Source organism: Callithrix jacchus, chromosome 10 (assembly GCF_049354715.1).
Source record: "Callithrix jacchus isolate 240 chromosome 10, calJac240_pri, whole genome shotgun sequence".
Lineage (NCBI taxonomy): Eukaryota > Metazoa > Chordata > Mammalia > Primates > Cebidae > Callithrix > Callithrix jacchus.
Genome location: NC_133511.1, coordinates 130,030,644 through 130,050,846, shown reverse-complemented (window position 1 = coordinate 130,050,846; position 20,203 = coordinate 130,030,644). Strand labels below are relative to the sequence as shown.

The following is a 20,203-nucleotide window of genomic DNA, read 5'->3' as shown; positions in this document are numbered from 1 at the left end:
AGAACCGCAGAGGCGTCTCCAGCACGTCACCGAGCCCTAAATAGAGCCGCCCAGCCGCGGTGCCCCATCAAGACTTCTTGGACTGGGTGGCAGCACGCGGCCAGGCCAGGAGGCCGGACAGGTGGGGAGGTCTCTGTGGCTTCCTCGCCCCCATTGGTCTGAGGAGGACTCCATGCCCTTTCTGAGCAGGGGCCCAGCCTGGGGGAGGCCATTTATACCCCTCCCCCTGGGCCCACCATCCCAACTCGCCACCACCGGCCTGACCTCACGCCCAGCCCTGCTGCCCAGACTCTAGGTGAGGCCCAGCCTGGCCTGCCGAGGCTGGGGGACAGGGCATGGCTTGAGCTAGCTTGAGGGAGGACTCCCTGAGGCAGGGGTCTGGGGGTCGAGGGTGCCACCAGCAGCCCCCTTTGGGGGCCTCCGCAGACCGGGGAATGACAGGGAGAGGCTTGGGGAGGCAGCTCTGGCTGGAGGCAGGTCTTAGACAGGCCCCGACGACCAGGCTTCACCTCTGGGGACCCTGGAAGGAGAGTTTTGGAGTCAAGAAACCCCCGAACCTGAGCCCCCGGGCCACACTGAGGAGCCAAAGATGGAGGGTTAAAAATAACAGCGTCACTCAGGCGGCCACCTGCGCTGGCCCGTCCCCCACCCTCAGGGACAGCTGCAGCTCCTCAGGCTATGCCTGGGACATTTTGGGAACACTTTCTCCTCTTACTTCTCACCCTGGGGAATTCCAAGACGTTGTCCTTGAAGGGGGTCACAGTAAGGGGTGGGGTGGGAGGGGGGCGTCAGGGGAGGCCTGCACCCTTTACCAGCTGCTGGGCGAAGGCGTCGTGGTAGCCAGGCCCGGGCGACACCTCTGCCTTCCTCTCCCCGCAGGCTCCAAGCTCAGGACCTCAGGATGGGAGAGTAAGTGTACCCCCACACAGTGCCCCTGCCGCCTCCCGCCCCGTCCACCCCATCACGAATCCCACCCTGACGGCCATGGCCCTAACCTCTCTCTTCTCTCCCTGCCCGGCCTGTGTTCTCCCTCCCTGGACAGTGAGGAGGTAAGTACTTGCTGGGGGCACAAAGCATGGTGGGAAGGGGCTCCCCCACTCAGGATAGGTCACACGTTGCAGCCTCAAGGCCCTGAGACTCAGGGAAGATGGCCCCTGCCCTCCCTGCTGGCAAAAAGTGCCCCACCCACCCACCAAGAGAGGAAGTGGCTGCGCCGTGCCTTCTGGCCAGGGCAAGTGTGGCTGTGGCCTGGTCACAGGGAATCACTTCTTCTTTCTGATTCCTGCACTTCCCGCCCCAACCTTGCCAGCCAACCTGCCCCAGACCGGCCCTGTGGCCTGACTCCTCTCCCCCAGCCCCTGCCCCCCAGCACTATGTGCCACCTGGGCAAAGTGTCATGCACCACACAGCGCCCTGTCCCAGAGCGAGGTCTGGGCCCGGGGAGGCTGGGCCTCCCCATCATGGTCTCGGGAGCCCCCAGGCTCCGCTGGTCCCTGGGCAGGAGCCCCCGACCTGGCCAGGGAGTGTGGAACGGGGTCGGGGGGGTCCAGGCCCGGAAGTCCTGACTCTGTCCCCTGTCCCTGCCATGCAGAAGCGGAACAGGGCCATCACGGCCCGCAGACAGCACCTGAAGGTAGGTGTGGGCACCTGGGGGGCTGTCCGGGTGGGTCTGCGGGGAGAGCCAGCCCAGCCCCTCACCACCTGCCCCGCCGCAGAGCGTGATGCTCCAGATCGCGGCCACGGAGCTGGAGAAGGAGGAGAGCCGCCGCGAGGCCGAGAAGCAGAACTACCTGGCGGAGCACTGCCCACCACTGCACATCCCGGGCTCCATGTCCGAAGTGCAGGTACTGCCAACCCCCCGCAGCCGGCCTGCCTGCTGCCTCGGTTTCCCCACTTGTCAAGAGGGCCAGCCGGGTGGTCAGGGCAGGGGCCGGTGACCGTGGCTGCAAAGTGTCAGGATGGCCACCCGCCCCCACGCCCACCCCTAGGAGCTCTGCAAACAGCTGCACGCCAAGATTGACACGGCTGAAGAGGAGAAGTACGACATGGAGGTGAGGGTGCAGAAGAGCAGCAAGGAGGTGAGTGACGGGGATGGGCAGCGGCCCCCAAGGCGGGTGGGCGGACTGGCAGGGGCAGGGAGCTGAGGCCACTGGGACCTCGGGTCCTCACCTGGCTCCCGTGCCCACAGCTGGAGGACATGAACCAGAAGCTGTTCGATCTGCGGGGCAAGTTCAAGCGGCCCCCACTGCGGAGGGTGCGCATGTCGGCCGACGCCATGCTCAAGGCCCTGCTGGGCTCCAAGCACAAGGTGTGCATGGACCTGAGGGCCAACCTCAAGCAGGTCAAGAAGGAGGACACAGAGAAGGTGCGTGCCACGGGGAGCACCACCCACGCCCACCCTGCTGGGGGAGCACCACCCATGCCCACCCTCTCCCTGGGGAGCACCACCCATGCCCACCCTCTCCCTGGGGAGCACCACCTACACCCACCCTCTCCCTGGGGAGCACCACCCATGCCCACCCTCTCCCTGGGGAGCACCACCTACACCCACCCTCTCCCTGGGGAGCACCACCCATGCCCACCCTCTCCCTGGGGAGCACCACCCACACCCACCCTCTCCCTGGGGAGCACCACCCATGCCCACCCTCTCCCTGGGGAGCACCACCCACACCCACCCTCTCCCTGGGGAGCACCACCCATGCCCACCCTGCTGGGGGAGCACCACCCACACCCACCCTCTCCCTGGGGAGCACCACCCACACCCACCCTCTCCCTGGGGAGCACCACCCACGCCCACCCTCTCCCTGGGGAGCACCACCCATGCCCACCCTCTCCCTGGGGAGCACCACCTACACCCACCCTCTCCCTGGAGAGCACCACCCACGCCCACCCTCTCCCTGGGGAGCACCACCCACGCCCACCCTCTCCCTGGGGAGCACCACCCACGCCCACCCTCTCCCTGGGGAGCACCACCCATGCCCACCCTCTCCCTGGGGAGCACCACCTACACCCACCCTCTCCCTGGAGAGCACCACCCACGCCCACCCTCTCCCTGGGGAGCACCACCCACGCCCACCCTCTCCCTGGGGAGCACCTCCCACACCCGCCTTGTCCCTGGGGAGCACCTCCCACACCTGCCTTGTCCCTGGGGAGCACCTCCCACACTCACCCTGCTATGGGTCCCAAAAGCACACTGCCCTGCCGGGTGCCCTGCACCACTGCCCCTCCAGGGCACTCTACAGCCCAATGCAGAGGGGAACCTGAGGCTGAAGGTGGTGTGGACCAGGGTGCGCCTGAGCTCTCTCCTGCCCCCACCCCCAGGAGCGGGACCTGCGAGACGTGGGTGACTGGAGGAAGAACATCGAGGAGAAGTCGGGCATGGAGGGTCGGAAGAAGATGTTCGAGTCGGAGTCCTAGGCTCCTCGTCAGCCCACGCCTGCCCGGGGCCCAGCTCCCAGCAGAGCACACCGGGGGCACGCACCCAGAGCCTGCCGTGGAGGGCTGGCCTTGTGTCCACTGTCAATAAAGGATCTGAATCCCCTTGGCTGGTCTGGTCTGGCTCTCCCCAGCCTCATTGGCTGTGCTCTGGGCCCCGGTCTCGGTGGCCTGCGGTATGGTCAGTGGCCAGTGGGGAAAGCCTGGGAGGAGGCTGCACGGGGCCTGAGGGTTTCGGCTTGGGAGGGAGGCTGCTTCCAGCAAGGAGGTGAGTCCGGGAAGGCCCTGCAGGGGAATCCACCCACTTGGAGAACGTGGAGGGGTGCACCTGCAAAGTGGGCCACGGGATCTCGGGCTAGGGATCAGCACAGGCTAGGGATCAGCATGGGATCTCGGGCTAGGGATCAGAGACCGGCCTGGTCTCTCGTCCTTACTGCCACCCTGAAAGATAGGCTGTGTCACTCTTCACCACACCAGGGAACCAAGAGACTTGTGCCCACCAGCGACCCCAACCAGGCCCCAGTGTGGCCCCAACTCTCCTTTCCACTCTGCCCCAAGACCCTAGCCCCAACTGGCCACCAAGGACAGGGCTCTGACAGGCTCTGACAAGGCTGGTGACAGCAAGGCTGCCTTGTTATCAGTTGCGCTCTTCGAAGGCTACCAGAGCAGGCACGCCAAGGTCCCTCTGCTCAGATCTTCGCTGAGGAGACGCCAGCCCGCGCTCTGCCCTTGCCCTCTGGAGGTCCTGCTGATTGATCTGCCGGAGGTAGGACGTACATCGGCAGTTCCGCCTCTGGCTGCCTTGAGGACTGACGTCAACGGGCGCCCGGGATGGCCTTGGCTGTGTACCGTCCCCCGCCCCGCAGGCATCCTCCAGCCCTGGCATTCAGCTCTGACCTTTACCGCAACTGAAGCCCCACGCCAGGCTGAACCCCCACCCGGGCCTTCTCCTGGAGCCCCCTGTAGGGGAAGGCCAGGCCACTAGCGTGAAGCAGCACAGCTTGGGGCCAGGGGTGCACAGCCTGGTGGGTGTAGCTGGGGCAGAGGTGCAGGGTGCCCCACACCGTGATGATGGGCGCAGCCCGGGGTGGAGGGGGTCATGGGGCACAGAAGTGTGGCTTGAGACCTGGCCTGTGGGGGAGACACTGCTCAAGGCCGAGCCTCAGCTGAGCCTGATGGAGGACAAGGGGTGCTGCAGGCCGGGGTGTGCCCGGCACAGATCCAGGCAGGCGGGCACATGCACAAGTGGTGGCGGGGCCTGGCCATAGACCCCCTTGCAGGGTACCCGGCAGCTCTGTGGTGCCTGTGCCCACTGGGAAAGAGGCTGGACCCAGTCTCATGGGGTATCAGGGCCGGGCATGAGTTCACACCTGGCTCACCACAGGATTCCACTCGGCCGGCCGGGCAGACACACTACGTAGGAAAATCACCGTTTTTATCTTAAAGCCAGGAGACGTCAAACACAAATGTCAAAGATCCCCTGGGGCGGGTGGTTGGGGGCAGAGCAGGCTCGGAGCAGAGTGAGGACCCCCGAGCTGAGGTAGGTCTGGGGAACGCTTGCGGTCCTGGGCTGGACAGCTGCTGTATGGGTGTTTGTTACATTTCCAATAAATGAGTGAATGAATAAAGGGCTGAGTGAAGTGAGGCCTGATGAAACCAAACCAGCCAATCTCAGACTGGCCCCCCCGAGCCCGGCTCCATCTCCCTTGGGTGATTCTGGTATAGCTGCTGGAAGAGGCCTGAGGCATGGGGCCGGCCCCCAGCTCTGCATTCTTGAAAGACCTCAGCAGGGTGGAGCACAGCTGAAGTCACCGCCAGGTCCAGGGAGTGAGGAATGGAGACGTGGAAGGGGCCGGGTCCCCAGGACATGAGGGACATGAGGAAGCCAGGCCCTTGCTGGGGGCACGGGAGGGCGGGGCTGCCCTTCAGGGCTGGAGGAAGTGGCTTTGGGAGGAGGTGAGGCACTCCCTTTGGGCTGCTGGGTTTGGGGGCCCTGTGGAAATTCCGGCGGGGAGCTGGCCCAGGCAGCTGGAGCCGGGGCAGGGCTGGAGATGGGAATGTGGGTGTCCTGGGTGGCGAGTCCATGGGCAGAGATGCCCAAGGCCAGGGCGAGAAGAGAGGAGGGGGAGGGCGGGGACAGCCAGGGCAGTTGGAGTGGCCACCACGAGTCCCAGGGGAGTCCTGGAAGAGGAGGGGACAGGCCAAGGGCGGGGGATGTGGGCAGCCCTGTGTGAGGCTCTGGAGGTCGGGAAAACATGGCCTCTGAAGTCCCATGTGACCCTGGGCTGTGGCCAGGAAGGCGTTGGGGAAGACGGGGCACAGTGAGCCAAGGAGGGAGGCGGGTGAGAGGAAGTGCACGGGGCACCCCTGGAGACAGAGGGCAGGGGTTACTTGGGAGGCACAGGGCCGGTGTGGGTGCAGGGCAGGCATGGGTGCATCTGCCTGAGTGGGCATTTCCTGCTCTGCCGCTGAGTGATTGAGACGCAGACCCCCAGTGTCAAGGATCACACCAGGCCGCAGGCCGGTTCTCTAAAACCATCCTGCCCTGAAGGACCGGGGCTCCTCGGAAGAGAGGCTGACGGCAGGGCGGGGCAGGAAACATGCAGGAAGAGCCTGCCATGTCCTTTCTGCCAGGAGGCCCCAGTGACGCAGAGGGCCTGCCCTGTGCCCCCGCTGACGGGAGCAGCCGTCAGGACACAGACTGGCAGACAAGATAACAGCAGCGTCCGTGGTAGACGTGCAGAACTTCAGAGCTGCACTGCGGTCACACAAAAGAACATCTGCACTCCAAGGAAACAGACCTTCAGGTCTTCAGGCGTCAAGGAGGGAGACAGAGACGGACAGGGAGACAGGGAGACAGAGACAGAGAGATGGAGAGACACAGAGAGACAGAGAGAGACACAAAGACAGAGAGACAGAGATAGAGGGACAGGAGACAGAGAGACAGATACAGAGGCAGAGAGAGACAGAGGCAGAGGCAGAGAGACACAGAAGCAGAGAGACACAGACAGAGGCAGAGAGAGAAAGAACGAGGCAGAGGTTCAGAGAAACAGAGAGAGAGGCTGTGAGGCGGAGAGGCAGGGGTCAAATGGCAGAGTGGACGTGGGCCCTGGGCGAGGGGCACAGATGCACCTTGTCAAATTCTCTCTTGAAAATTCTCTGTGGGTGAAATTATTTTCCCCAAAGCTGAACTTTTCCTTAAACATTAACGCAAGAACGTGTGTGAACAACAGAAACAGATGACATGAGAACAGGAGTTAACAAAGGGACCTCACAGGGCTCGGGTGTGGGCAGAAAGGGGTGCAGAGGACGTGGGGACCTCGGGGGTGGCGGCAGAGGCTGAGGCTGAGGGCAGAGGGCGGGGCTGGGTGCCAGGCCCTGGGTACAGCTCGCTGGCTCCTGGGGGAGCTCCTGGTTTCAGAGAAGCCGTTCTTCAGCTGGGCTTAGGGAGTCGGGGTGGGCCCGGGAGCAAGGCTGGCAGGTTGCCCACCAGGGATAGTGGGAGGGAGACCTGGGTGCCCTGGGCATGCTGTGCACTGGGCGGAGCCAGGACCAGGCGGCCGTGAAGCTTTGTTCTCTCCAAGGGGCTGATCTCAGAGGCGCTTCCCTCTGACCTTCACCCTCATGCACCCGGTCAAGGGGAAGCCAGGAGTGGGGTCCCAGACGGGGACACAGAGTTTCCCCACGAATGTTCACCCGCTGGACCTCCTGTGTGGCCCTCAGGGGGTGGGCCCGAGGATCAGGGCTGGGCTTCACCCTCTCTTCCAGCTGCGCCTCACCCCTGACCTGTCCAGCCCTGTGTCCTCTTTGGTTCCCCGGCACCAGCGATGCCGGGCCCGAACCCACCTCTGCGGGCCGGTGCGTGGCTTCGCCATCTTGGAAAACTGAGCCCGGCAATCGCCACGGCCGCATCGCCGCACTCCTCCAGCTCCGGCTCTCACCAGACAGCCCCGGAGCCCGGGGTTAGAGCTGCCTCTGTGGCTCAGCCCCATTCCACCCTGATGGGCTGCCCGGCCTTGGTTTACCTAGACGTACGATGAACTTGGAGATGAGAGTGCCTGCCTCACTGGGCCACAGGGTAGGCAGAGACTCAGCTGGCACCTCCTCCTCGCCTGGTGTGACCCTCAGAGTCAGCCTGACTCTCCCCCAGCCCCAGCAAGTCCCAGCTCAGCCCTCTGGACCACCCCCTGCTGAATGTCACACCAGGATCGCCAAGCCTGCCTCCACCCCAGGCCTGGAAGCTTCTCCCCAGACTCTCCCTGTGGCCACCTCCTTCTTACCCTGCAGTTACAGCATGGCCACCTCCTCCGAGAAGCCCTCCATGAGTCCCTGCCCATCTCTGTGACTTCTCCTGGTTATTTTCCAGAATGACTATGGACTTGTGTTTTTTTTTTTATTTGTTCACTGTCTGTCTCTTTCCCTGGGAGGGAAACTCCACGAAGTCGCGGACTTGGGGTTATTTGCAGCCACGTCAGTGCTGCTGGGGCTGGGAGCTAGCACACAGCCGCGAAGGGGACTTCAGCAGGGGGCACGGGGTCTGCATAAGCATTGTCTAACAGTCCCTGCAGGACGCCAGGGCCTCTGTGTACACTGCAGTCCTCCAGCAGCCACCATTCCCGGCTGTGCGGGGCCATGCCGGAAGCTCCCCACCCCCCACCCGTTGCCGGAAGCCCCTCCATCCCCTGGTTGCTTCCGCCCTCCTGCAAACACCTCCACCCCTCTACAAAAACTGGCCCCAGGGCCTCTCCCTCTCCAGGCCCCTGTCACCTCCACCTCCCCACCATCCCCTCTCATCTTCGTTGCTCCCCTCCCTGCCAGGCTGCTCCTGACTCCCTGTCCCTCCTCCAGCCATCAGCCATTGGGAAGGTCTGGGTCCCAAAGGCTCCAGTCTCTGTGGCACGGATTCTGTGAGCTGTCTCCCTCTGATCCTCCCCTCTGCTGCCTCCACCCAGCCCCCGAAATCTCTTCCTCACACCCCCAATCACCTGGGACCCCACCTCAAACCAGAGGCCATGGGGCTGAACCCAGTAATTATCACTGCCCTCTCATGAGAGTCGACCCATGCCCCCGCTACCAGTACATGTCCACAGCGAGCCCCTCACAGCACCCTGGGACATTCCCCATGCAAGGAGCACATGTCCTCAGCGAGGCCCCTCACAGCAACCCAGGACTCCCCGACCCCCACAAGCACATGTCCACAGCGAGGCCCCTCACAGCACCCCAGGAATCTCCACCCCCCACAAGCACATGTCCACAGCGAGGCCCCTCACAGCACCCCAGGAATCTCCACCCCCCACAAGCACATGTCCTCAGCGAGGCCCCTCACAGCAACCCAGGACTCCCCAACCCCCACAAGCACATGTCCTCAGCGAGGCCCCTCACAGCAACCCAGGACTCCCCAACCCCCACAAGCACATGTCCACAGCGAGGCCCCTCACAGCACCCCAGGAATCTCCACCCCCCACAAGCACATGTCCACAGCGAGGCCCCTCACAGCACCCCAGGAATCTCCACCCCCCACAAGCACATGTCCACAGTGAGCCCCTCACAGCACCCCAGGAATCTCCACCCCCCACAAGCACATGTCCTCAGCGAGGCCCCTCACAGCAACCCAGGACTCCCCGACCCCCACAAGCACATGTCCACAGCGAGGCCCCTCACAGCACCCCAGGACACTCCCCCCTCCCGCTCCCCCCGCCACAAGCACACGTCCACAGCGAGGCCCCTCACAGTACCCCAGGACACTGCCCCCTCCCGCTCCCCCCGCCACAAGCGCACGTCCACGTCCACATCGAGCCTCTGCAGGTCCCAGCCCGCCCTACTGTCACTGCAGGTTGGGCTCCTCACAAGTGAAGGCCTAGGTCACTCTGACACCACAAAATAGTGAAGAGGAAAACTAAGCTCTAAAAATTTAAAAAGAGAAAAATAAAAAATAAAACCACGAAGGCCAGATGTGCTGGCTCATGCCTATGATCCCAGGACTTTGGGAGGCTGAGTTGGGGGTCTTGGACTCAGAAGCTCCGGGCCAGCCTAGGTAACAAACTGAGACCCCATTACCACAAAAAAATAGGAAAATTAACCGGCTGTGGTGATGTATGTCTGTGGTCCCAGCTTGGGAGGCAGACCCAGGCCGAGGCAGGACCGCTTGTGCCCGGGAGGCGGAGGTCGTAACGTGTCCAGCTCACACACTGCACCGCACTCCATCCAGGCAACAGAGCAAGACTCCATCTCAAAAAATAAAATCTTTAAAAATGTCAAGAAAGAGAAAAAAAAGAAGGCCAGGCCAATGACTCACACTTGTAATCCCAGAATTTCAGAAGGCCAAGGAGGGCAGCAGATTGCTTGAGTCTGGGAGTTTGAGACCAGCCTGGCCAACATGGTGAAATTCTGTCTCTAACAAAATACAAAATGAGGCAGGCATGGTGGTGGGTGTCCGTGGGGAGGCTGAGGCAGGAGAATGGCTTGAGCCTAGGAGGCAGAGGTTGTAGTGAGCTGAGATAGTGCCACTGCACTCCAGCCTGGGCAACACAGTGAGATCTTGTCTCAAAACAAAAAAGGTCTGAAAATTAAAAAAAAAAAAAAGAAAGAAAGAAAGAAAAGAAAAAGGAGGAAAAAAAGGCTGAGTATGGTGTGGTGGCTCATGCCTGCAACCCCGCCCTTCAGGAGGCCAAGGGGGGAGGATCACTTGAGGTCAGGAGTTTGAGACCAGCCTGGGCAACATAGCAAAACCAAAAATTTTTTAAAAATAAGAAATAAAGCATAATATATAATGAAATAATAATAAAGCAAAAACTAGAAGCAAAAAAACCAGCCAAGCTCTCCGACCTGAAGCTGCCGTGCAGACCCATGCCCGTCTTCCCCTACCTGCCTGTCTCCTTGCCCCCACTAGAGACCTTCTTCTGCGCTCACCTGGCCCTGAACCTCGTGGTCCCTCAGTGCTGCCCCTGGCCTGCCTGCTCTACTGGGGGCTGCTCTCTGGTCACTGACTGCTCCTGGCCTCCCTCCGACCCCCCTCGAAGGCTTCCCCGCCCCTTTCCTGTCTGTCTCTGTCACCATTGGGAGCTTCTCTTCCTCATTCTCTTCACTCCTGGGCAAGATTTCCCTGCTCACCCATGGCCACAGCCAGTGGAAGGAAAGGGGCCGAGTGACCCCAGCTCATGTGCAGGGAGAGGCCATGGCCCCAGCCTTGCTCCCCACAGCAAACCCCTCCAGCATCTGCATGTGTCCACAGAGTGATGTGCCAGGGAGCGGGGCTGCGGGGCACCGCATACTGTGGGAGCGGGGCTGCGGGGTGTCCCATACTGCAGGGTGTCCTGCACTGTGGGACGGCCCGTGCCGGGGGAGCAGGGCTGCCAGGTCTGCAGGATGGCCTTTCCAGCACATGGTGCCACTGCACGCCATCTCCTGCCCCGTTGTCTCCTGGCTCAGCGGGGACTTCCACACACACCTCCAGCCTGCAGCGCAAGTCCCAACCCCCAACTTCTCCCCTCAAATCCAGGCACTGGGGACCCCTGTTGCAAAGCTCTGGGCATGCACCTTGCAGACCGGCATGTTCTCCAGAGTCCCTGTGTCCAGACCTGGTCCCTGCAGCCTCCCCTGGCGACCCCATGATCTCCGATGTCCGCCACCAGATAGATATGGGGGGGGCCTGTCAGGACTCAGGTCCTTGAGGAGGAGGGGTCTGGGGTCCCAGAGCGACTGGAGCAGAGGCCCCTCCTTGCCATGTACCCTCAGCCCAAGAACCCTCAGCCTCTGAGATTGGTTGTGATGGCGGCTGCTCTCCTCCCCACCCTACCCCACTGACAGGGTCCCCATGTGGGTCCACTGCAGGGTTGGCTCTTCCCAAGGCCTCTCTCCTGGGCTTGCAGAGAACACCATCTCCCTGTGTCCCCAGTGCTCCCTGTGTCCCCAACGGTCTGTCCCGCTGAGCATGTCTGTGTACAAATTTCCCCTTTTCACGAGTCCGGTGTGGCGAGGGCCCATCCCGATGACCTCCCTTCAGCTTCTTCAAAACCCGTCCCCACAGAAAGCCACGTCCCGAGGTGCTGGGCACCAGGACCTCAATGAGGAATTTCCAGGGGACAAGACGAGCCCATCACACTCCCCGAGGCTGCTGCCTGCTCTCTGGTCCGTGATCCCATCTCGCTTGGGATGCTCAGGACTCCCTTCCTCTGCCCTCTCCTCCCCCTCACATCTTCCCCTCTGCAGAGCCTGCCAACTCCAGCCACCCTCTCAGGGGCTACTCGGCAGTGGGTTTGGTCTGTGGCACTGCTTCCCTAGCCTGGGTGCGGCCCCGGTCCACCTCCAGCCCCTCCCCTCCCCCGGTCTAGCTGCTTGTGCCCAGTAGCTTGACACACAGGGACCCCCGTGCCCCCTCACCGCTGGCCAGGGCCCTGTTCAGGCCTCTGCAGGCCCAGCTCTGCCCGCGGCAGTCCTGTTTCAGCCTGGGCCACCGACGGTGCCATCCTCTCCCAGCCACACTCACTCATGCCTGCTGACAACCTCCCAGTTCTGGAACTCTCCTCTTCACTGGCCCTGTCCACCTCCCCATCTTGTCCCCGTGCCCTGTGGCCGCTAAGCCTATGGCCCTCACCCTGCCTTCCCCTGGGACCCATCCTGCCAGGCCTTGGAGGACATCGAGATGCAGGAGGTACATCTCCATGACAGGCACAGCCTCCCTGCCCACGGACCAGCGGGCCTGGTCCAGCACAGCGCGAGCCCCGCAGGCAGCTCAAGGGAGATGCCGGGAAAGCTGCCTGCGTCCTGCCGAGTCTGCTCGGCTGCTGAAGTGAAACACCTGAGCCCGGGGATCTGTAAAGAACGAGATGGATCTTCCCAGTTCCAGAGGCTGGGAAGTCCACCATCCAGGTGCCCGAAGCTCCCGGGTCTGGCAAGGGCCTCATTAGAAGCAGGGTGCCCTGCAGCTGCGTCCTCTTGAGGAGAAGGACTGAGAAGAAGGGCCAGCTGGCTTCCTCCAGCCCTTTTACGAGGTCACACATCTGTTCCATGAGGCAGGGCACTCCCACCTGCTCAGCTCCTAGGGTCCCACCTCCTAATTCTGTCACTCTGGTCTTGGATGCCAATGGCGGAGGCCTGGGGGCCGCAGACCCTCGATCCGCCATGCCCCTCTGCTTTCCATCCAGCTCAGTCCCTTGTGCCATGTCCGCCTCGCCTCCCGAGGCCTCCGGTCCCTCCTCTCTTCACCCCCAGCCCCTGCCCTCGCCACTCTGCACTTGGGCGCAGGCCGTCCTCACTCAGCCGCCGCAGAGAGTCAGGCAAGGACTTGGTCCCGGTCCTGCTCCTCAGGCTCCCCTGGCTCTCTTGGCTCCAGGCTGACCTGTGCCACCCAGGCATCAGTCTTGTGGCCTGAACCTGCAGCGTCCCCACGTCCTGCCCGCCAGGCACAGACCTGCTCCTGACTGACCCCTCAGGACCTCCCTGCTTGGCTCTGTCCCCTGGAGTCTGAGACCCTCAACTCGCTCCGTCCCAGAATCCAAACTAACTCATTGCCAGAAGCAACCATTTACTGGTCCCTGTGCTGCTTGTGGGACCCGAACCAGATCTGGAGACAGGACAATGGAGGGGCCGGGGCCGGGGCCGGGGCCGCCCTCCACATGCCTCCCTTAGGGTTTCAGGAGGGAGCAGCATGGGGGGTCCTCTCCCGCTGCTGAGGGGCCGCTGCCCCGTGGTGCGACAGTCTGGTAGGTGCCTCACCCTCATCTCCGCCGACTTCGCACGGGGAGCTCCCCGCCTCCGGTGGCCACCTCTCATTTCCTCTTTTTATAAGGAAACTGATCACACTGGATGAGCTGCCGCCCTCCTCCCCATGACCTCACCCAGCTAAGGGCACCTGCGGCAACGCCCTTCCCAACTTGGTCACGCTCTGAGGGGCTGGATTAGGGCTGGGACCTCACCATATGAACTGGGGGGAATGATTCAGCCCCAACAGGGTTGGGTAGGCAGAGGGGACAAAGGCACCCTCTCCCCTGCCTGGGGCAGGCCGACTGTCACCCTAGCCTTCTGCTTCAGGGTCTGTGGACTTCCTCCTCCTCCCGCCCCACGGCTTCGTGGATCTGGGGCCGAGTAGGGTTTTGTGCTCTGCGTCTCCCTCTTGAAATTCTTAGGGGTTTTTTCTTGTTTTGTTTCATTTGACATGGAGCCTAGCTCTGTCACGCAGGCTGAATGAAACACCGTGGTGCAATCTCGGCTCGCCGCAAGCTCGGCCTCCTGAGTTCAGCTTCCCCGGTAGCTGGGACGACAGGCACGCGCCGCCACGCCCGGCTAATTTTTGTATTTTTTGTAGAGACAGGGTTTCACCATGTTGGCCAGGCTGGTCTCGAGCTCCTGACCTCAGGTGATCCACCTGCCTTGACCTCCCAAAGTGCTGGGATGACAGGCAGGGGCTGCCCCGACCTGCCAAAAGCCTTAGTGTTTGAACCACAGGGTCCTGCCTTCTCATTTTGCTCTGGTTTTAAAATCGAGGCAGCTGGTCCAGCCTTCAGGCAATGGAGGGAGGGCAGGATGGACCCCAGCCTCCACCTGCCTATCCTCTTCCTGGCAAGGTCTGGAAGCTCCCAGTGACGAGGCTGGGGCTGCCCTTCTGCAGGCCAGGGGAAGGACCTCAAGGGTTGGTGGACTTGGCCATTGTACCTGCCGACACGGTGCCTGGAGGGGTGGGTGAGCGGGGTGGCCAAAACCTTAAGGTGAGACCCAGCCGCCCCGAGGGCAGCCATTTCAGGTCGGCCTCAGGATGGAGGCCGTGTGGTGAGAACCGCAGGGCTCTGCCATGTGCTGCTCTGAAAGCAGGGGTTGGCCCTTAGGGCCCCCCAGGGAGGAGGCGTGGGGAAGACGCAGGCATGGCCTCCCGTTCATCTCCATGGCACTGGGCTGGGCTGGCTCTAGCCCCGCCCATCGTCTGGGACAGAGTTCGGTTTGGTGCCTCCGCTCATGGGGCTCTGACAGGCCTCTGCCGGCCTTCATGGTGTGTGTGGTGGGTGGGGGACTCGCTGCCACCCGAAGAGGTGGCTCCCGGATCAACCCCACCCGGATGGCTCCACACCCTTGGCCCTGGGCGCTCCCTACCCCTGGCCTCTCTCCAGCCCCTCTTTGCCTCAGAACCCCTGCAAGTCCTTGCTGGCTGGGTTTCTCAGGCCCAGCTGCTGGCCAGGGCTCCCTTCTCCCCTCCTCCTGGGCTGAGGTTTTCACCAGGGAAGCCTTTGCCACTCCCATGGCTGCCCCACTTTGGCCCAGCTGAAGTCCTCCACTGCCTCAGTTTTTGGGGTCTGGCCCCCGCACCATGCCTCCCTTCTCCTGACCCTGGAACTGCTGCGTGGCCACTCCCAGAAGCTGAGCACAGTGAGGGCTGGAAACCACCTCCTTCCCTCCCTTCGGGCCGCCTATGCCTCCTGGGAGGGTCCCTGAGGCACCCCCGCTTAAAGCCTGAGGACTTGAACCAGTCGGTGCTCAACTCCAGCACCCCAGAACATGGAGACCAAGGGACAGTGGGGGGACGAGAAGGGACAGCGGGGGAACCAGAAGGGACAGCGGGGGGATGAGGCAGCTGGCCGACAGCTCAGCATCAGCGAGGGAGCCCAGGACAGAGCAAGGTACCTGGCGGGTAGAACGCAGGGGCATCCTGGGCCCAGCCCCCAAAACCCCCTGGTCCGCGCAGCCAGTCGGGGGGTCTCCAGGCTACCACCCCAGGCTTTGAGAAAAGCCACAGACATGCTCATCCTGGAACCAACCACTCACAGCTGAACTTGGCAGCCAGAGCTGAGAGTGAGGACCAGGGCGTGGGGCCCCACCTGAGCCGTGAGGAGCTGCCTGAGGCCATCTTGGCGTGTCTCTGTCACCCCAGGCCCCTGCAACTTGCTTAACGCTTCCTGAGGGGTGGTTTGGGTTTCTGTTCCTTCCTCTCTTTCTGTAGCAACAAATTAAAAAACAACACCCCGACCCAGGCCGAGATAGGTTCCAAACCTCAACCTGCAGCCGGAAGGGGGAAGTGAAACCCGGCTGGGGGTGGGGGCTCGGAGGCCGCCCCAGAACGCCCTGAGAGCCGCGCACGTAAACCCACTCCTGCCAGCACCCTGTGGGGCCCAGACTACAGGCCGATGGCGGAGGCTCCCAGCAACGCGGGCCCCGAGGAGCGGGAAGAGTTGCTGGGGTAAGGGTCTGAGATGGGTGCATAGTCCTTGAGCTGCATGAAGGGTGGGGTACTGGGGTGCTTGGTGGGGAATCTGGGGCCCCCAATGGGAGAACTGGGGTGCCCGATGGGGAAGCTGGGGGCCCATAGACAGGTGGCAGGAAGCCTTGCCGGGACCCCCATCCCCCAACAAAGGTGGATGTCTCTTCTGTTCACCTCTGCGCCTTAGACTGACTGGGGGAGGCTCGTGGGCTCCTAAGCCCATGCTGGATGCCTGAAGCGGAGAGGCCCCAAGACGTACCCTGTACTGCTGGGGAGGAGCTGGGAACTGTGGACCCTATTAGCTTGGGAAGAGGTGAGGTAGGGGCTGGGGAGCAGCTGCTCTGGGAAGGGTGGAGCTGGCCCAGCCCCGGCCACCTGCCCGCAGGTCTATCTGAGAGGGGATTTCCTGCTTTCAGGGTCTAGAAGCTGCTGGGTGTGGGGTCCAGCAGGCCTCAGGGCAGGGGACCCAAAGTTGCCCCTGACTAGAGGTAAAGGACAAGGCCCTGGATTCTGGCAGATGACTGTGCTGGGTGCCAGCCCTGTGTGTTGGTTGGCGTGGGTACAAGAGGGGGCAGAGGTGGTGTGTGCGACTGCCAAGGCAAGAGCTGGGCAGAAAAACCCCTCGGGCCTCCCAGCGGGCAGCCATACTCTGTGGCACCAGTGGGCATCCAGCCCTGTGCTGGGGTGGGTGGAGAGAGCTCAGGGCCTGGCGACTGGGGTCCCTGGCAGAGGGGAGCCACCAGCCAGCAGACATCCCTGCATTGCATCTGAGCCTCTCCAGGGAACCTAAGTTGTCCCCAGTGCAGGTCCCAGAAGAGATGAGAGTGCTCAGGGGTGCGGGACAGGCAGAGCACTGAGGGGCAGAGGGGCGACGTGCTGATGGTCAGGGGATGGGGGTCCTGTGCTGTGGATAGAGGCTGGCCTGGGGGAGGGCCAGTGGGGGCTGTGGCAGGGTGTGGGGAAGGGAAGGTGCTGAGACCCAAGTCATGTGATGCCTGGAGCCACACAGGAGGGACCTGAGTGGAGGAGCAGGGTGATGCCCGCATGGCCCAAAACTACAGCCGGGGCTGCTACCGGGCTCTGCGTTGGGGCTGATGGCAGAGGGGTCCCATCTACCCAACCCAACCTTCATGCAAAGTGGGTCCGGGCCCCAGCTCCTGCTCGGTGTTGGCGGCTGTACCACTGTCCTGTGTCTGTGCCCGTAGTGGCGGTCACATCGCTGTGGGCCTGGTGTGTGTGAGGGGGGCTGCATCTCAAACTTCCTGCTGCCAAATTCCACTGGGGTACAGGTTTGGGGGCTGCCAACGATATCCCAAGTGCCGTGAGTGGAGCAGAGGCTACACAGAGGCTGGGCTGGCTAAGGACCATCCCCAGGGAGGGGTGGGAGGATGCCCTGCTCAGGCCGTGGGCAGGGAGACAGGCTGCTGGGTGCACAACAGCTGTGTCCTGGCCCCGAAAAGGCCCCTCCTGTCAACATCGCCCCAGCCCTGGCCTAGGTGCTGCTCCTGGTCACCTCATGCCCATAGAAGGGCAGGACACGAGCCTCTGGGCGGGGACACCCCCGCCTTCCTCCTTGGCTGCATCCTTGCTCCCCCCTAGCTATCTCAAATGCCTTATTCCGGGCTGGCGCAGGGGGAGGGGGCATGGCCAAGGCTGCCCGAGGCAGGCACAGATGATCCTGGGCGTCTCAGAGTACATCTCGGACAGCCAGGGCTGCACCTGTGCCGGGGTGTCAGGCGCTCCGTCTGGAGGGCTGCACTGCTCCTGGGCTCTGCAGAGCCTGGGCCCCCTCCTTGGACACACCTTGTCCTCCCCCCGGCCCTGGCATTGCATGGGGTGGGGAGCCAAGCCCGACCTTTCAGAATGAAACTGAGAGTCCAGTGGGGTAGGCTTCTCATTTCACAAGGTGACTCAGGGAACTGGGGATTTTCCTGTCCAGGGTGGGACAGAAGGCCCCTGCACCCAGGCAGGGAAGTATGACTTGGGAAGCCCCCACCCAGGAGTTCCCAGGAAGGCCCAGGCTGGGCAGGCTCAGCTGGGGGTGGAGCCGAGCAGACGACACAGCCCCCGTGCAGCTCCCAGAGCGCCAGGGACGCCAGGCTGCGAGTGTCTCAGGACAGGCCCCCACACGAGGCCCAGGGCAGGCCAAGCTCCCCCAACTGGACAAGTTGGACAAGTGAGTCCATCCCCTCAGACTGTCCCACAATGTGGCCCTCCCCTCAGACTGCTGAGCAGGGCCGAATTCCTTGGAACTACCTCCAATGATGGGGCCCTCAGATGCCCCCAGGACAAGGCTCTCCTCTCCCACCAGGCCCCAGGGAAAAGCAGGTCCCCTGACCCTCATCAGGGTCCAGGCTCTGCTTGGGCTGCCAGCCAGGCTGGACTCCAGTTCCTCCACTCGGGGGCACTCCTGCCTTGCCCCGCTGTCCAGCTGGCAGTCACTAGCTTGTCCTTGTCCCTTGAGGGCGGGGACAAGAATCTCACAGAGCTCTTTTGGCTCTGTGGGGACTCCCTGGTGGCGCTGGGGCAACAGGCGTTCCCCACACCAAGGAGCTATTGGACCTCAGAGACCTGGGGGTGATGAGGACGGGACGGTCCGGGCCCATATTTGGGGAGGGTCAGGGTGCCCTCTCGGGTCTTGGGTTCCACATATCCAAATCTGGGAGCCCGGCTCTGCAGGGGTACACCCGCCCTGGGGTTGGGCTGTATTAGTGGCTGCAGTGCCTGTCCTTGGTCCAGCTGTCCAGGGTGCCCACCCCATGCCCACCCCTAGAAGGCAAGTCTGCCTGCCCACCTCACCCCAAAGACACCCTGGCCACCCTCCCAGGCGGCCCTGTGCAGCCCTGGGCCCCAGTCTGTTCCCCACGCATGATCAGGCCGCGTCTTCACACAGAAAGACCCATTCACTGACCACAGGCAGAGTCCATGTCCCTGGGTGGCCATGCAGGGTCCTCCTGGCCTAGTTGAACTTACTTCCTGTCCCACCAGCTTTCCCAGTTCTTCCCACTTCTGGAAGGTGTCAGAGCCCTGGCAGACCTCTGCCCCTGCCCTTCCTAGCACTGCCCAACCACCCCGGACCTCTGCAGACCTTCAAAGGCTTGTCCAGCCCTCCAGGGGAGGCCACTGCCCAGGGCTCTGTCAGCACCTGCCATGGACAGGGCCAGTCCCAGAGCCCCACCTGGCCCACCGGAGCCTCCCTCCTTCTCTGTGTGCTGAGCTGGGTCTGGGAAGGGCAAGGATGATTGGAGGGGCTGCTCTGGCAAGGCCCCTTCTGGCTGTCTGTCCCTGGAGGCCCTCAGAGCTCCAGATTCTGCAGGAGGAAGGGGCTGAGCCTACCTGGAGGCCCCAGGCAGCCCTCAGGAAGCCTTCATCTGAGGGGCGGGAGCCCACGAGATGGAACCTCCCATGCAGCCAGGCTCCCGGGCAGCCCTCCAGCCCACCTGCCCTCCCAGCCTCAGCCGGGCATCACCTGGAGGATGTGCAGTGCTCCAAGCTGGGGCACACAGCCCGGAGAATGCCTCAGAGTGCCCATGGCACTCAGGAAAGAGGGCAGAGCTGAGGACAGTTGGGGAAGCCACCTCGGCCCCAGCCCTGGCCCCACAGGGGCTGCTCAGGGCTAAGCCCTGGGGCTCCCTCCCCGCTCCTTCCTGTGGTCCAGACCTGATGTCCGGACCGGGATCCCTGGAGAGGTCCCCTCCTCCTACCCTGGGTAAGAGGTCTCAGGCGCCTGGAAGTTCCCCAGGGGATGAGAGGATGTCTTCTTCCTCTTGGGCTGGCAGGCGCCGCTGTCCCCCGACTCCCAGCTGGGCTGGTCGCACAAACGGGAGCAGCCCAGGCCCCACCCCTGCTGATTCTGGAAGCCAGAATCCTTCCTTCCTCCGCCCCCTTCCAGGTCCCCACGTGTCTCCTTCTAAAACAATCCTGGAGCCACACAAGGGCAGTGCCAGGAAGGTCTGAGGGCCAGATGGTCCAGCTGGACAGGCCATGGCCCATGGCACCCTGGGGTGGCAGGATAGTGGCCTCCCCCCCCACCCCCACCCTACAGGCCAGCCTGCTTCCACCTCAGTTCCCTGAGAGGGTGCCAGGGGGATAGGTGAGCTCTACAGAAGAGGAGGATATTGGTGCAAAAAGGTCCCAGTAGTCTCCCCATCTGTGTCCTTAGGCTGGTGAGGGGTGGGGCGGGCGTGAGCTCTGCCTTGCAGTCCCAACCCCTGAGACCCCACTGCAGGGGGAGCTGGGTTGGGGGACGGGCTGCAAGGCCCCAGGGCTGGCCTTGCACTGGCTGCTGTAGGTCCTCCGACTACTTTCTAAATGAGTAAGCCCCACCCCTCTGAGGCCTCAGTTTCCCCATCTGCACACTCAGAATTTAGCTGCTCAGACCAAGCACTCACTCCATGCCAGTCTTTGCCGAGCTATTTATTTATCTGAGACAGAGTCTCTCTTTGCCACCCAGGCTGGAGTGCAGTGACGTAATCTCAGCTCACGGCAACCTCCGCCTCCCGGGTTCAAGCGATTTTCCCTCCTCAGCCTCCTAAGTAGCTGGGATTACAGGTGCACACCAGCCCCCACGCCTGGCTAACTTTT

General features: G+C 62.9%; 2 protein-coding genes across 3 annotated transcripts in view; both read left to right on the top strand.

Annotated features, from left to right (window-relative positions):
• Nucleotides 1-66: 66 nt before the first annotated feature.
• TNNI2 (troponin I2, fast skeletal type) lies at nt 67-3,541 on the top strand. 2 transcript variants are annotated; one of them, XM_078341786.1, is made up of 7 exons: nt 67-121; nt 880-909; nt 1,043-1,633; nt 1,716-1,844; nt 1,989-2,078; nt 2,189-2,365; nt 3,322-3,541. In XM_078341786.1, the coding sequence occupies exons 3-7, from the start codon at nt 1,397-1,399 to the stop codon at nt 3,415-3,417; spliced, it is 729 nt and encodes a 242-aa protein (XP_078197912.1). In that variant the 5' UTR covers nt 67-121; nt 880-909; nt 1,043-1,396; the 3' UTR covers nt 3,418-3,541. The 2 variants fall into 2 exon arrangements, with proteins under 2 accessions (XP_078197912.1, XP_035119682.3); XM_035263791.3 differs by lacking the exons at nt 67-121; nt 880-909 and having other exon boundaries at nt 1,421-1,633.
• Nucleotides 3,542-15,475: 11,934 nt separating this feature from the next.
• Nucleotides 15,476-20,203, top strand: part of LSP1 (lymphocyte specific protein 1) — a 42,755-nt gene continuing 38,027 nt past the window's right edge. The window contains exon 1 of the mRNA XM_035263782.3: nt 15,476-15,598. Within this exon, the coding sequence (XP_035119673.2) occupies nt 15,546-15,598 (53 nt within the window). The 5' untranslated portion in view covers nt 15,476-15,545. The remainder of the gene's footprint in view (nt 15,599-20,203) is intronic.